We start from the raw sequence: 16,467 nt of genomic DNA on the forward strand, positions 1-16,467 counted from the left end.
CTCAAGTACAATTTCTTTAGGTATTTGTACTTTACTTGAGTATTTCCAATTTCCAATACTTTCTACTCCACTACATCTCAGAGGCAAATATTGTACTTTTATTCCACTAACATTTATTTTAAATGTTTAGTCACTAGTTACTTGGAGATTTAAAATGTATTTAGAAAACATACATTAACCACTTCAGCCATTTGAAAATAGCAACGCGACACATTGTGAGCTTGTCGGCTATTTTCAAGGCATTTTTGTAGACATTTTGAACTTGTGAAAATGGGACATTCTAGCCTGATTATCAGACTCTGAAGCGTCCCGAAGCTTCACTCAGTGGAGTGGGCTGGGTGTCTATGGGCTGGAAAACCAGGCAAGAGACATTCTGGGCATTCTGCTACGCAAGTACTTTTACTTTTAGGACTTTTAGCACTTTAAGTACATTTAAAGATGCCGATCCTTTTGCACTTTTACTTGAGTACACTTTGAATACTCTGACTTCTACTTGTTAACGGGAGTAGTACAGTACATCTACATTGCAGTATTGATATACTTTTGACTTTTATTAAATCCAACATTTTTTTTTGACTAGTACTTTTTTGTTTCCACCACTGAATATTAAGATGATTTGTTTTTTGTCCCCAGTTTCCTGTCACTCTTACCTGACGTTCCAGCCACAGTAGTGCACCAGGTAGAGCACCTCTCCCCCCTCCACGTCTGCCTCTTTCACAGTGGCCTCGTACGTCTTCAGACTGCGGGGGGCTCGCCCATACCTCACCTGCACCTTCATCCCCGGAGGGTAACACTCAAACTCCTCCCCTTCCTCCCCCTCCTGACTGCTGTCATCCCTGCAAGAAAGACAGTTCAGCACTTCCTGACTTCCCCTAGACCTGTTGTAACTAAGCTGTCCCAATAAAGTGACACCCCCCCGGGAGGAAAAAAAACAAAAACAAACCCACCCCTCACCCTTCACTGCCTATTTGTATTTTACTTTTTTTCTTTTGGCCCCGTCCTTCAGATAAGGCCTGACTCACACCTTTACAACAGACTGTTGTATAGCTGATGCATGAGACTTATTTACTGATGCAAGCTCGCAATTCACTTCCAATGGGAGTCACATGATTTGACACAACATTTGTGTTGTATGAGGGGGAGGGGGGCAGTAGAAACACAGCCGAAAGCCGTACAACACAAATGTTGTGTCAAACCATGTGACTTCCATTGGAAATGCATTGGGGAAAGATGTAAACAAACAAGCATCTAGCATGCATGCAATGTTGTATGCTAGATGGAAAGGTGTGAGTCAGGCCTGAATCCTCTCCCACCTCCAACTGCTCTGACTCATCGTGACCGTTACCTCCACCCCCTCCCCCTCCCCCCACCCCAAATAAAAAACATTATACATTTTTGCCTGTCCAAACGTCTAGCTTCTTCTACTAACACAAGGGAGACGTAAATCTGTCACTTGGAACTGCCAATCTCTTTCTCTCTTTAACTAACTAACTAACTAACTAACTACACCACTGCATAAACTTTCAAATAGAACATCCCAACACCTGGTATAATTTACAGTGAGCCTCTCAGTGGACATAATAGAGACACAACAAATGGTAAATGATAATTCAAATTCAATCGAGACTATTAGTATGATAATTCATCACGATAACACCATCTAGGCCGTCTAAACTCAACGTCATCCATGCAACACAGATTGGATTCCTCAGTCGCACGCACACACACACACACACACACACACACACACACACACACACACACACACACACACACACACACACACACACACACACACACACACACACACACACACACACACACACACACACACACACACACACACACACACACACACACACACACACACACACACACACACACCTAAGGCTTAGAGTCTAAGAAGCTATGGTTTCTGTTAAGAGGCAGAACAGCCACGAGGTGGAGCTAAGGGACATGAGTCAGTGAGTCAGGGCTGGAGCGTGAGGGTGGGGGGGTGGGGGGGGGGTGGCACAGCAGACAGGTTGTTTAAGGGGGGGACGGGGGGACGCAGGTTAGCACGTCAAAGCACAAGTTAGCAGGCAGAACGGTAAGTTCAAAAGATGTTTTATACAAGACTTCAGCGCAAGAGAAGGAAAACTGCCTCAACTGACCAACTTTACACTAGCCTATAGCCAGGAGCCACAATGCACTGCTCCATAGTTCCTAGCCTAGCCAGGAGCCTCAATGCACTGCTCCATAGTTCCACAATGCACTGCTCCATAGTTCGACAAATTGAACAATGTGGACAATGTGGACCCTGTTGTAAACAAGTGTAATGCTTAATTGGGTCGTCCACTCACAGTTAACAGTCTTTGTATTGAGTTTGTGCTTGAAATGTACTGTAATTCTACAAACTGTTAATAAATATTTCAATCAATCAATCAATCGACCACAATGCACTGCTCCATAGTTCCTAGCCTAGCCAGGAGCGTCAATGCACTGCTCCATAGTTCCAGGAGCCACAATGCACTGCTCCATAGTTCCTAGCATAGCCAGGAGCCACAATTCACTGCTCCTTAGTTCCTAGCCTAGCCAGGAGCCACAATTCACTGCTCCATAGTTCCTAGCCTAGCCAGGAAGCCACAATGCACTGCTCCATAGTTCCTAGCCTAGCCAGGAGCCACAATTCACTGCTCCATAGTTCCTAGCCTAGCCAGGAGCCACAATTCACTGCTCCATAGTTCCTAGCCTAGCCAGGAAGCCACAATGCACTGCTCCATAGTTCCTAGCCTAGCCAGGAGCCTCAATGCACTGCTCCATAGTTCCTAGCCTAGCCAGGAAGCCACAATGCACTGCTCCATAGTTCCTAGCCTAGCCAGGAGCCTCAATGCACTGCTCCATAGTTCCAGGAGCCACAATGCACTGCTCCATAGTTCCTAGCCTAGCCAGGAAGCCACAATGCACTGCTCCTTAGTTCCAGGAAGCCACAATGCACTGCTCCATAGTTCCAGGAGCCACAATGCACTGCTCCATAGTTCCTAGCCTAGCCAGGAAGCCACAATGCACTGCTCCATAGTTCCTAGCCTAGCCAGGAGCCACAATGCACTGCTCCATAGTTCCTAGCCTAGCCAGGAGCCCCAATGCACTGCTCCATAGTTCCGTCTCAAAGCAACCTCTCGGAGACTACAGACAGTTTTGTCTGACAACAAACAGACATGAGATGTGATTCAGCAGCTCTTCAAACACAACGCTGACTTGGAAAACATGCTACTCTTCTCCCCGTGATGAAATTAAATGCCTCTGTGATCGTGAGGAACAGCACACGTTGTGAGTAGATGAACCATTTCACTGGTGGCACCCTTTCAATCAGACACAACGAAGTGCCCGTGTAGAGGACTGTGGCGAGTCTTTCTGTGGCACTACTTACTAGTCAGAGCTCGTGGTAGTGGCATTGATATGCCAAGCCTGTGATAATAAGCACTCAGTCTGTTGCCTTGAATGTTCGAGTACAAGACACACTTCTTAAACACTCCCCAAGCAGCTTCAACTGAAATGTTCAAGGCTTTGCCTACTTCCCAGCAGAAGTCTGAAGTAACGACATCTAACACTGGACCAGGACACCCAGATCTAGACCGTCAGCAGAGAACAGAATGGAGAAAAATGTGTGATTGATTGAGGCCAAGCAATAAATTAAACCAGAGCAACAATTTATCCAAGCTGCAGCTAGGATAACAGTGGTGGAAAGTACTTTTACTTTTACAATTTTGAGTTATTTGTCCTTTACTTGAGTGTGTAAAATCTCAGTACTTTTACTCCACAACATTTCAGAGGCAAATATTTCACTTTTACTCCACTACAATTATTATTTACTTGACAACTTTAGTTACAAGTTACGTTGTAGATTTGGATTATTATTACAGAACATACACTAACCACTTCAGCCCTGTACACATTTCGGTCATTTGAAAATATCCGATCTTACAAGTGAGCTTGTAGATCTGCTATTTTCAAAAGATTATTATACATTTGAAAACTTGAAATGAGACATTCTGCATTATGAGTACTCTGTACTTTTGGTACTTTAAGTACATTTTGATACCACTACTTTTGTACGTTTACTCAAGTACATTTTGAAGTTCTGGACTTTCTATTTCTATATTGCAGTATTTATACTTTTACTTAAAGATGGAGTGCCATGATTTTTTTGTTATATAAGGAGGAAGATTTTTTTCAAAAAAGTGTACAGTATTTGTTAAAATGTTGTTTTTATGTGTGCACGCCCAACAGTTCATTAAGTATGCCTGGTTTGCCTGGTGATGGGTGGTGATCCACCTGAACTGAAGCCACACCCACAGCTGTTGTTGTATGATAAAGGGGGAGGGGCTGATAGTGTGATGTCACTATATCACAGTTATTTTTGCATCGGCACGTTTGACTGTCAAGGTTTCCGCCTCCAGGAAGAAACCCTACATACAAAGGGAAGACATCATTGTACATAACAACCACACCAAGGGGGTCTAATGAAGTATTGTCACCTCATAAACACATTGGAAAGAATTGGGGGAAAATCAAGGCACGTCATCTTTAAGAAAAAGTGAATCCTTTTTTTTCCACCACTGCAGGATAACGGCACTTTTTGTTCAACTCAACTGGAAGGATGCTGCCTGTAATCTACCATCTTTAGGTTATTAATGCACCAGCGGCGACACCTACTGACATGGAACACTGACACCTACTGACACCTACTGACATGGAACACTGGAATAAAGCTGAACAATCAGGAAGCCACAAAATGACAGAACACAGAAGAGTGAGCCGATGCAGAAAGAGAGAGAGAGAGAGAGAGAGAGAGAGAGAGAGCTTTGGTAAAGATCTGTGCAGCAGGAAATAGAAGAAAAGCGCACTGCCATTTATGTTCTCACAGAGGACTCTGCGGCGTGTGTGTGTGTGTGTGTGTGTCTCTGTGTGTGTGTGTGTGTGTGTGTGTGTGTGTGTGTGTGTGTGTGTGTGTGTGTGTGTGTGGAGGGGGGGGGGGGGTTGGGGGGCTAAGCTGTCTAAGTGAGCCAAGAACTGCTAGCCAGAGTTAGGGAGAGAGAGAGAGAGAGAGAGAGAGAGGGAGAGAGAGCGAGGGAGAGACAAAGAGGGGGAGAGTGACAAGTGCGTGAGTGGAAATAGACAGTAAGTGATCGAGAGGGAATGAAACAGAGAATGAAACGTTGATAAGACTAACATAGACAGAACAATGGGGAGAGCCAGAGAGAGAGAGAGGTTCTAGACAGACAGATATGGGACAGAATGATGGGGAGAGCCAGAGAGAGAGAGAGAGGTTCTAGACAGACAGATATGGGACAGAACAATGGGGAGACAGAGAGAGAGAGAGGTTCTAGACAGACAGATATGGGACAGAATGATGGGGAGAGCCAGAGAGAGAGAGAGGTTCTAGACAGACAGATATGGGACAGAACAATGGGGAGAGCCAGAGAGAGAGAGAGAGGTTCTAGACAGACAGATATGGGACAGAACAATGGGGAGAGCCAGAGAGAGAGAGAGAGGTTCTAGACAGACAGATATGGGACAGAACAATGGGGAGAGCCAGAGAGAGAGAGAGAGGTTCTAGACAGACAGATATGGGACAGAATGATGGGGAGAGCCAGAGAGAGAGAGAGAGGTTCTAGACAGACAGATATGGGACAGAATGATGGGGAGAGCCAGAGAGAGAGAGAGAGGTTCTAGACAGACAGATATGGGACAGAACAATGGGGAGACAGAGAGAGAGAGAGAGGTTCTAGACAGACAGATATGGGACAGAATGATGGGGAGAGCCAGAGAGAGAGAGAGAGGTTCTAGACAGACAGATATGGGACAGAATGATGGGGAGACAGAGAGAGAGAGAGGTTCTAGACAGACAGATATGGGACAGAACAATGGGGAGAGCCAGAGAGAGAGAGAGAGAGGTTCTAGACAGACAGATATGGGACAGAATGATGGGGAGACAGAGAGAGAGAGAGAGAGGTTCTAGACAGACAGATATGGGACAGAACAATGGGGAGACAGAGAGGAGGACTAGACAGACGGACAGATATGGGACAGAATGATGGGGAGACAGAGAGGAGGACTAGACAGACGGACAGATATGGATGGGAAGAGAAGAGAGACAGACATGCAGAGGAGAAAAGCATAGAGACACACTGGACTGGCAGCTTCCAGTTGCCTCCGCAGGCTGGTGCAAACCAAGCCATGGAGAACAATAGTGGCACAGAAGCAGGCAGTAGGCGAGAGAGAGAGAGAGAGAGAGAGAGAGAGAGAGGGAGGGAGAGAAAGTGTGTGTGTGTGTGTGTGTGTGTGTGTGTGTGTGTGTGTGTGTGTGTGTGTGTGTGTGTGTGTGTGAAGGGGGGGGGGGGGGGATCCCTGCTCCTCTGTCTAAAGTGGTTAAGATGCTGGTTAAGAGCACGTAGGAAGAGGAACAGTGTCAAGTCAACCTCTATCATATTTATATCTCTCCAGCTGACAGGGTATCACTTATAGATTTACTATAGTACTGTGGTCGGCTGCGTATGTATGGCATGTATGGTATGTAGGCATGTCCCCCGTGGTCCCTTATTGGTTGTTGATGTTGGCGTAACTAAGATAGGTTTCAAGTTGGGGGGGGGGGGGGGGGGGGGGCATACTTGCACGCTCCGCTTGCGCGCGCGTGTGTGTGTGTGTGTGTTTGTACATATATATGCTTTTGTACAACTGAGGAATACATCCTCATGACACTTCCAATTACCGTACATTGATGCCAGATTGTATGACACTACTGGATTATGATTCAATTACACTGTGAGCTGAGGCGAGACCTGGGACCTAAGTGTGTGTGTGTGTGTGTGTGTGTGTGTGTGTGGTGTGTGTGTGTGTGTGTGTGCACGCATGCACACTCACGTCACTACCCCATCCTAGAGGTGTGTGTGTGTGTGTGTGTGTGTGAGGGGGGGGTTACCACCACTCCGGACCACCTACCCAGAGTTGTCCTTGCCCTCCACCTCGTCCTGGGGCTCCTGCTTGAAGTCTTGGGCTCCGAGGTGGTGCGGCGCGGCGGCCGCCGCCGCCGCCGACGGGCCTTCGTCGGCGTCTCCCTTGCGGGAGGAGCCCTCGTCTTCCTCCTCCGTGTTATTCCCCAAGTCTTTTCCCTCTGGCGCCGATGTCTCGGCCTCCATTTTGCTCCGGCCTGATTCTGTTTTCTCCTCCTGTGGGAGAGAGAGATTCTTTCATGATTCCTTTTTTCATCGTCGGAGCAGAAGAATTATGTCTTATAAATGAGGGATGTGTCGTGTTGTGCATATGACAAAAAGCACAGGGAACTAAATAAAAAAAGCTTTTACGTGAGAAGAGTCGATTTCAGCCTAGCTTGCCTAATTTGGTTAATGTCATTTTTGCTTATTAGTCAACTTAAATGTTCTCAAATAGATACTTTAACTTTGACAAAGTCGGTCAAACCATATCAGTAATCTGTGGTCTAGGTAGGGGTGACACTCTAAAATCGGGATAGGCATCAAACTAACAAAATGTGGCACCGGGTGCAGTACTTAGTTTAGACAGTTTTTGGTTTAGACTAGTCATTGGTTAGATCAGTCATTAGTCCTACAACTACAACATATCTCAAGCCTCCCACGGGGCAGCACACCTAAACCTAACCTTAACCCATGTCTAACCAATGACTAGTCTAAACTAAGTATGCACCCCCACCGGTCAGGTTCTAGTGAGTCGAATCTGTAGCATCTCAGAGACATGCGGTCAGTGGAGGGGGGGCATATGCACCTTGCAGACTGTATTCAGAGACATGTAGTCAGTGAAGGGGAGCATATGCACCTTGCAGACTGTATTCAGAGACATGTAGTCAGTGAAGGGGAGCATATGCACCTTGCAGACTGTATTCAGAGACATGCGGTCAGTGAAGGGGAGCATATGCACCTTGCAGACTGTATTCAGAGACATGTAGTCAGTGAAGGGGAGCATATGCACCTTGCAGACTGTATTCAGAGACATGTAGTCAGTGGAGGGGAGCATATGCACCTTGCAGACTGTATTCAGAGACATGTAGTCAGTGAAGGGGAGCATATGCACCTTGCAGACTGTATTCAGAGACATGTAGTCAGTGAAGGGGAGCATATGCACCTTGCAGACTGTATTCAGAGACATGTAGTCAGTGGAGGGGAGCATATGCACCTTGCAGACTGTATTCAGAGACATGTAGTCAGTGGAGGGGAGCATATGCACCTTGCAGACTGTATTCAGAGACATGTAGTCAGTGGAGGGGAGCATATGCACCTTGCAGACTGTATTCAGAGACATGCGGTCAGTGGAGGGGAGCATATGCACCTTGCAGACTACAGGCTGAACGCTGCTGGGCTTGTCCTCGGGGTGGACCGGCTTCCTCTCTTCTCCGACGCAGGAGGAGGAGAGCGCAGAGGCAGCGGCGGCACACGGCCCGGCCTCCCCGCCGTCAGGCTTCGCCTCCCCTTTGGGTCCTTGTTTCAACGGCAGGTCCATGCGGAAGGTGATGGCTGTGGAGGTGCAGTAGTCCTCGAATCCGTTCAGGTACCTTTTGAGAAAGAACAACAGGCACTCTCAGCACATTGACACAGTCACTGCAACCCAGCACTAATTTGTGTCTAGTAGTCTGAAATGGTTGCTATGGTTGTTTGTCCTATCTGAGCCTCATTCTGATGAAGACTCTGTCCAAACGTTAATCTATAATGAAGCCTTGACTGGGAGTGTTACAAAGTTACAGTGTGCAGACTTCTATTTTTCATATTACCTTTGCACGTTTGCAAAAGAGCACACACCCGTTCCCAGTCAACACGCCAGCATGGGCCTGGTTTTTATTCTTAATAAAATAATAATAATTTGGTTCTGACTCCTTGGGAGTCAGACTCCTTGGGATTTTTGTTGTCACTGTAAATTTGTACTCTGCATTCACCCATCCTATAACTACTAGGAGCAGTGAGCAGCCATTAATGTGGCACTCAGGAAGCAGTTAGGGGTTAATTAAGTGCCTTGCTCAGGGACACTTCGACACATGGCTGGGGCCTGGAATCAAACCTGGGACCTTCGACTTCCCAGACGGGCTCTGTACCCGTTCAGCTATAAGGCCGTCATAATCCATATAGGCAAACCATGCATATTATATTTCCATACATAGATCACGGCAAAACCCTGAGTGTTAGTCGAATTAAGACTCTGGGGTTTGAAGTGTTCCCGGTCTGCGAATAAGAACACTTGAGTTATCTGCTTTGCTGTCCCTGCAGGGCTTTTAAGGTTGAGTCGATTTAAATCATAAAACTGTATATGCAAGGGGAAGTGCAACTACAGTGCAGAAAAACCTTGAAGGGCTTCACACCGTGGGTAGCATGCAGGTTAAGCTGCACTGTGTCTGTCGTTGGTGGTGAAATATTGGCGAGCGGCGAGGAGGAGAGAACAGAAGCTGTGTCTGTCCAACCGTGTTCCACTGCCACAGGGAGACATGCAGGGATAAAGTGTGTGTGTGTATGTGTGTGTGTGTGTGTGTGTGTGTGTGTGTGTACTTACTTGCGGTAAGCACATTTGACATTGTAGCCGGCGGCGGAATTTAGCACCGGGATCCCCAGGTCCTGATAGACCTGCTTCCAAACGGAACCGCTCTCAATCTGCTCGGACAAAAGGAGATGCACACACACACACACACACACACACACACACAACAAAAAGAGTTTCAGAGAGGACGAGCGTTAAAAAGCTGGAAAGTGGCGACCGGAATCTATTAAACTAGGCAGGTTAAGATGCCAGTACTGTACTTACATTGTGGAAGCCTCCCAGTTTGTGCACCAGCCTGTAGAGCTTAAAGAGATTGAGGTTCCTGTAGCCCAGCACAGGTCGCTTGTTGATGGGAGTTCCTGCAGGAGAGAGAGAACAGCACCAAGAAGGTTTCATCATCAATAGAGTTTAGATACCTTCTGTATGTGGCTCAGTCAATCTCATCATTCATCTCAATAGAGTTTAGATACTTTCTGTATGTGGCTCAGTCAATCTCATCATTCATCTCAATAGAGCGTCGCAGTCCCGCCCCCTCGAGAGACCCGGAAAAGAAATCCCCGTTAATTTTCCTCATATAGACTTTTCAGAAAGTATTTATTTAAAGACGTTTACGCCGCGGACAAAGCCAACTCTTGTCGTGACAAATCATGACAACATTACAAACAAAAACTTTCGGGCTGAACAAATAATTAGAAAGAAGAAGAAAACGTCAGTTTTTTTTTGTTGTTTTTCTTCTTCATTTGTTTGGTCCAAAATATTGTGTTTGTTGTCATGAGTTGTCACGACAAGAGTTGGCTTTGTAAGGTCTTATAGGGCTTATAAGGGCTTATAAGGTCTTAAAATAAATACGTTTTGAAATGTCTATGGGAAAAATGCATTGGGAACTATTTCCTGGGCCTGGCGTTGTCATGAAAGGGGGCGGGACTGCGACGCTCTATAGACACGTTTCAAAGTTAATTTTATTTTTTTCTCTCTGTTCTTCATTTTACTTGTATCAAATGGTAAATATGGTGCATTTATATAGCGCCTTTATCCAATGCACATAGATTGTGCATTACATTCACCCATTCACACACACATTCATACACCAATGGAAGGCACCAACCAGCACATCAGGAGCAATTAGGGGTTCAGTGTCTCTTGCCCAAGGACACTTCGACACCAACTCTGGTGGAGCCCAGGTTAGAATTGGCAACCTGGTGGTTACCATCCAGCCACTCTACCCCTGAACCACCGGCCCACCACCGCCCTATTACAACCATTCTTTTCATTTCTGTGGGATACTTAGGGCCAGGCTACACTGAGGAGCTTAGTCGAAATCTACAAGCTCACAAAGCGTCACCTTGCGATCCTGTAGATCAGCTGTCAGACATACAGAGGGCCTAATCATCGCCACTATAGATAGAGTGTCGCAGTCATACCCTGACCTCCTGGGCCCTACCAGGAAATTATTCCCCGTTCATTTTCCTCATAGACATTTCAAAAAGTATTTATTTAAAGACCTTTTAAGCGTCGTACAAAGCCAACTCGAGTTGTGACAAATCATGACAACAAACACAAATTTGTGTTGGGCCGAACAAATAATTAGAAAGAAAAGAAAAAAACGGCATGTTACAACACTTTTTTGTTTTTGTTTTTCTTCTTTGTAATTATTTGTTTGTTGTCATGATTTGTCACAACTCGAGTTGGCTTTGTAAGGTCTTAAAATAATTACTTTTTGAAATGTCTAAGGGGAAAAAAAAATGCATTGGGAATCATATCCTGGGCCTGGCGTCCAGTCCAGTCGTCATGAAAGGGGGGCGGGACTGCGACGCTTTACACAGTTCAGACAGAGACCTGCTGAAAACCGGTTATGTAGTCAAACCTCATTCCGTACATTTCAACTAAAAATGCAATTTGTTGGGTATAATTCAGTTTTTATATACTTAATTATCCCATTCTGACCTGAGATCAGATTCATACGAGGTTTCCACTGGACACACACTGGTCTGATTAACCCATTCTGACCCGAAATCAGATTCTAAAAAAATGTCAGTCGTTCTTCGATTTTTCAAAAAAATAGCAGACCTACAAGCTCGTAGCGCGCCACTCAGTGGCGCGCTATGAGCTTGTAGATCTGCTATTTTTCAATAGCTAAAGCATAACATGATGCTAACACCAAAATGGGTGCCCGTTCAGAATGGGTTATGGCCTTGTCCTCCTGTACAAATAGAAATAATATTACTGACAAGATGCTCCGTTAATGATTCATTTAGCATCAGGCTCACCTCTGTCCTCCATGAACTTGTAGAGCTGCTGTAGGAAGTTCTCCCTTTCCTCTGGAAATGGCTCAATTTCATCCTACAGACGGGAAATAGAGGGTATGCGCATGCTTAAAGTGAATGGCACATCGAGTGGCAAATTGAGTGGCAAAGCAACATGCAAAGTGAGTTTAACATTGTTTAACGTTGTTTAATACAATCAGATAGGACTTTTCTGTGTGGATGTATATGGGCTGTGCAGGCCAGAAAGTAGTTTTTTGCCACTCAGTAGGCATTCCTGCATAACTTCCTGGTTTGATGATGATGTCACGCGCATACCCTCTATAGGAAAGGGAAAAGTTAGGTTCGACTGCCAAAGGGGAAGACTATTTTTTGACTATTTTCACAATGTTTGCCTCTTTCGTACATAATATTTGATGAGAATCTGGGCCAATTTGGTATCGAAAAGGTGTTAAAGTCATTAAATTGTATAACTTTAGAAACGTGCAGTTACCGGTACTCTGTATGTATACACTTATACTGTATGTTGGTTTGTTTACTGTTGAGTGAGAAAACAATGTTGCACATATGAGCTAATCATCTAGGGACCCACCCAAATAATATGGGGACCCCTTGGGGGTCCCAACCCACAGTTTGGGAACCACTGGTGTACACTGTACTGTCAGTGGTTCCCAAACCGTGACCCAAAATGTTATGTCTCCCCGGGACCCAAACTAGTGAAAATAGCAGATCTACAAGCACTCAACGCTGCATTGTGACCGCGACTATTTCCACTACTTCTTAAACATTTGTTTTCTTAGATTTGTTTTTGAGTGGTGCAACCACTCCTACAATCAGGAATGTCCGTATGTATCATGTATCGTGTATGTATCCGTCATGAGCACGAGTCGTGTGCGCATGCCTGAAATTGGAAAGAGAGAAGTATGTGACATGGCTGTCACCTGCTGGACGCAAATCCAACTACTGACTGTCTAGGTTCATTGATATCCATAATAAATCTGACAGAGCAGAGAGAGAGAAAGAGAGAGAGAGAGAGAGAGAGAGGAGGGGGGAGAGAGGGGAGTTGCACCACTCGGTTCACACAGGTGTGATTTTTAATGAAATTACTGGGGGAAAAAATCATTGCATTTTGTTTTTAAATCATGAAAATATTAGCTTTTTTGTTTTTTAAATGTATGAAACAAAACATAAAGGCAACCCAAATGGGTCGCGCCGACCCAGTGTTTTGGTAACCAGTGCTGTGTTGCGTGACCGTCAGTTACCTCCTCCTCTGTACTGCTGGCGTCTTCCTCTGGCCCCTCCTCTTCCTCCTCATCGTCTTCATCACTGCTGGAGCTCTCCTCCTTCACCTCCGTCCTCCAGGATGGAGGCACCGCCGAGTGGCGTTGGAACGCCAGTGCTGCGTCCAGCGCTGGAAAAAACAACACACACACACACACATTTTAGTTCTTTATTTGAATCCACAAATTACAATACATTTTTTACAAGGAAACAAATATAACAGGGTTGACAGACAGTTCATGTTCACTTAAGGATACACATGGCACCTCCTCCTCCACACAGACAAACTGCCTATAGCAGCCGAAACAGAACAGCATTTGGCAAGTTGTTTGGCTTTGCTCTTTGTCATGCCAGCTATTCTTAGGCCACTCATGGTCAGTTTATGCACATGGCCCAGGCTTCATGGCCACACACGCGCACAATCCGCACACGCACACGCACACACACACACACACACACACACACACACACACACACACACACACACACACACACACACACACACACACACACTGAGTGTGACCTGAGTACCCGATTCTACAAATCTCTTCTAAATCCTAAACAGTTTTCTGAAGAAGAAAAAAACAAGCTATGGATCCTGGGAATGTTGTTCCAGGGTTCCAAAAGCATATTAATTTGGTGGTCCTTGACATTACAAAGTAATGACAGCCACTGCTCTGAATACATGCAGATGCATGCCATAACTTATTATTTACAACTGACTGCTGGAATGGTAACCTCTACAGTAACAACGTTTCTTTTGCATCTCACACAGGCCATGGGATCGGAATGAAAAATCTCAGCACCAAATAAGAGGGTATAGTATTAACACAACAGAATTAACTAGAAATGCACTCTGTCGAGGTGCCAACTTGCGCCTTGCACACAAGTAGGCCATACATGTGCTACTTGTGCGCTCTGCTTGCGCAAGTAATGAATGCGTTGATGGAACTTTTCGTAACCCCTCTCACAACAATATTTTAAAAAAAGAAGCTCAGAATATATATATATATATCATGCTAACAATGTGTACTATGATAAATATAGGGAAAAAACCCCAGGTGGTACAAATAAAAAAATAAACTAAATAAAATAGAAGGCTGTGGCACAGTTCTTTTTTTATTTGTGAATGGGTTTACTGCCCGAGGTGAAAGAGAAAGTGGTCATTGATTGACAGTCCAATAGCTTGTGTATACTCGGAGAGAAACAGACAAGCCAGCAGAGTCAATATTACCCTGATAAACAACACACTGCCATAGCTTTGGATGTACAATACGTGTTTCACTTCCTGCGTCTACATCATTTTGTTTATGCCGTATTCAGTTTGTGTGTGTGTGTGTGTGTGTGTGTGTGTGTGTGTGTGTGTGTGTGTGTGTGTGTGTGTGTGTGTGTGTGTGTGTGTGTGTGTGTGTGTGTGTGTGTGTGTGTGTGTGTGTGTGTAAATTAATAAAGACTGCTGGGTGTATGATGGGTGATTATGTACACAACATTCTGTGGACCCAAATGGACCCAAATGTCTGCCCGGAACAAACATAGTAAAATCCCGAGTGAATGTATCCATTTGTAACTCTGAGCTGGATTAACACTCATTTCACACTCATGTCACCGATTGTGCAATGTTCAAAGTCCTCTACTAGGGTCTGTGGGCTCATGATGGAACAATGATGCAAGAGAACAAAGCTGAGCAAAGCAAGCAAACAAACAAACAAACAATTTCTTTGCCGTTTTCAACAGCTAATGACCACAGATCCAGTAGCCTCGAAAAACCCAGACGTTTTTATTTCCAGGGAGTAAAAAAAAAGTCCAATTTGGTTTAGAGTAGAGCAAACGTTGATTACTCTCTGCTGATTTCGTCTGCACCTTTGTTAAATTGACGCGCACGCGCGCACACACACACACACACACACACACACACACACACACACACACACACACACACACACACACACACACACACACACACACACACACACACACACACACACACACACACTCCTCTCTCTCTCTCTGTCGCTCTAATTAATTAGTCTCATGTCGCGCAGCTGCGTCTAGATCCTCCCGGGAGCTGCCTATGCCATAGAAAGCATAGGTGGACCCCAGGCTACAGATCCAGTGATGGGTGAGACACTGACTTGGAAAGTCACCGTGCTAAGTGGATTAGATCATAGTGGCACTGGCTGCCAGCATGCAACCAACAACACTATACACTAGAGACAATGGAAATAACAGCGGAAAGCACTGCTCTGCTCAACACGTTTTTCTTCAAGACATCTTTTGAAATGTGTTTTCTCAGACGGGTGGCTGGCAGTGGCATGGGATGCACACGCAGATCCGACATGCGGAAACAACAGTCGGGCATGCCGGTCGAACATGCGCTGCTCCCGTGCTTGCGGTTAGGGATAGGTTAGGGTTTGAGGTAGGTTGTCGGTCTGATGACAAATAGTATGTCGGAACTAAAGCCTGTACCCGCTGGCATCTCCCTTAGAGATAGGGTGAGAAGTTCAGTCACGCGAGAGAGACTCGGAGTGGAACCGCTGCTTCTTCACTTGGAAAAGGAGCCAGCTTAGGTGGTTCGGGCATCTGGTCTAGAGCCGAGCGTCTCCCTAGGGAGGTCATCGATGCACGTCCCACTGGGAGGAGACCCCCGGGCAGACCAAGGATGAGATGGAGGGAATTATATCTCCAAAATGGCTTTGGATCGCCTAGGGATCCCCCAGAATGAAGTTACTAATGTTGCTCTGGAGAGGGAAGTCTGGATCTCTTTGGTGGAGTTGTTGCCCCTGTGACCCGATTACGGATAAGCGGTTGAAGATGGATAGATGGATGGATCTTTTGAAATGTTAATAATAATAATAATAATATCTCAAACTTATATAGCGCTTTTCTGAGTACCCAAAGACGCTTTACATGGGGGGGCTTTACAGAGGTAACAACAAATTAAAACATGTTCCATGCCCAATATCGGGTTGCCAGGTTTAAAGGGGTTAAAGAAGTGGCCCATATTAGTGGCAGTGCCAGCATACCAACACCGACAACACAGCGCACAAACTAGTCCCCATGGAAACACAACGAGCGCCTCGAGGAAAAACTGGACCATATAAACAGGAAAACCCACAACAAAACGAAAGACATTAAAGTCTTGAGGGAAACCGGAGACCATATAAACCAGAAAACTAAATAAATACAGAGACATTCGGACAAAACAGCTGCGCATCAGCCAGCCTGCATGGAGGGGGAATGCTCGCCAGGTCTGGGAGAAAAGAAAGCGGTGCCATCTTTATGCCCAGGGGCAAAAGCATCTGCATTCAGCCATGCTGAAACAGGTGGGCTTTGTCTAAACAGCATGATGGCAGAGGATTGTGCCTTTCCCCCTCCCCTCTGTATTTATTTT

The 16,467-nt window shown here is 45.5% G+C and overlaps 1 protein-coding gene across 4 annotated transcripts in view; it reads right to left on the minus strand.

The window, feature by feature from the left end:
* The window catches only part of arid4b (AT-rich interaction domain 4B), a 79,898-nt gene that overhangs the window by 7,392 nt on the left and 56,039 nt on the right, over window positions 1-16,467 (minus strand). For 2 of the 4 annotated variants that reach the window (XM_083774556.1, XM_083774554.1), the window contains exons 11-17: window positions 13,058-13,206; window positions 11,802-11,874; window positions 9,799-9,893; window positions 9,550-9,647; window positions 8,290-8,563; window positions 6,982-7,208; window positions 651-836 (exon numbers count right to left, since the gene is read on the minus strand). In XM_083774556.1, the coding sequence (XP_083630682.1) occupies window positions 651-836; window positions 6,982-7,208; window positions 8,290-8,563; window positions 9,550-9,647; window positions 9,799-9,893; window positions 11,802-11,874; window positions 13,058-13,206 (1,102 nt within the window). The remainder of the gene's footprint in view (window positions 1-650; window positions 837-6,981; window positions 7,209-8,289; window positions 8,564-9,549; window positions 9,648-9,798; window positions 9,894-11,801; window positions 11,875-13,057; window positions 13,207-16,467) is intronic. The other 2 variants (XM_083774555.1, XM_083774557.1) reach the window with 2 other exon arrangements.

This window comes from Protomyctophum parallelum, assembly GCF_964188405.1.
Source record: "Protomyctophum parallelum genome assembly, chromosome: 10".
Classification (NCBI taxonomy): Eukaryota; Metazoa; Chordata; class Actinopteri; order Myctophiformes; family Myctophidae; genus Protomyctophum; species Protomyctophum parallelum.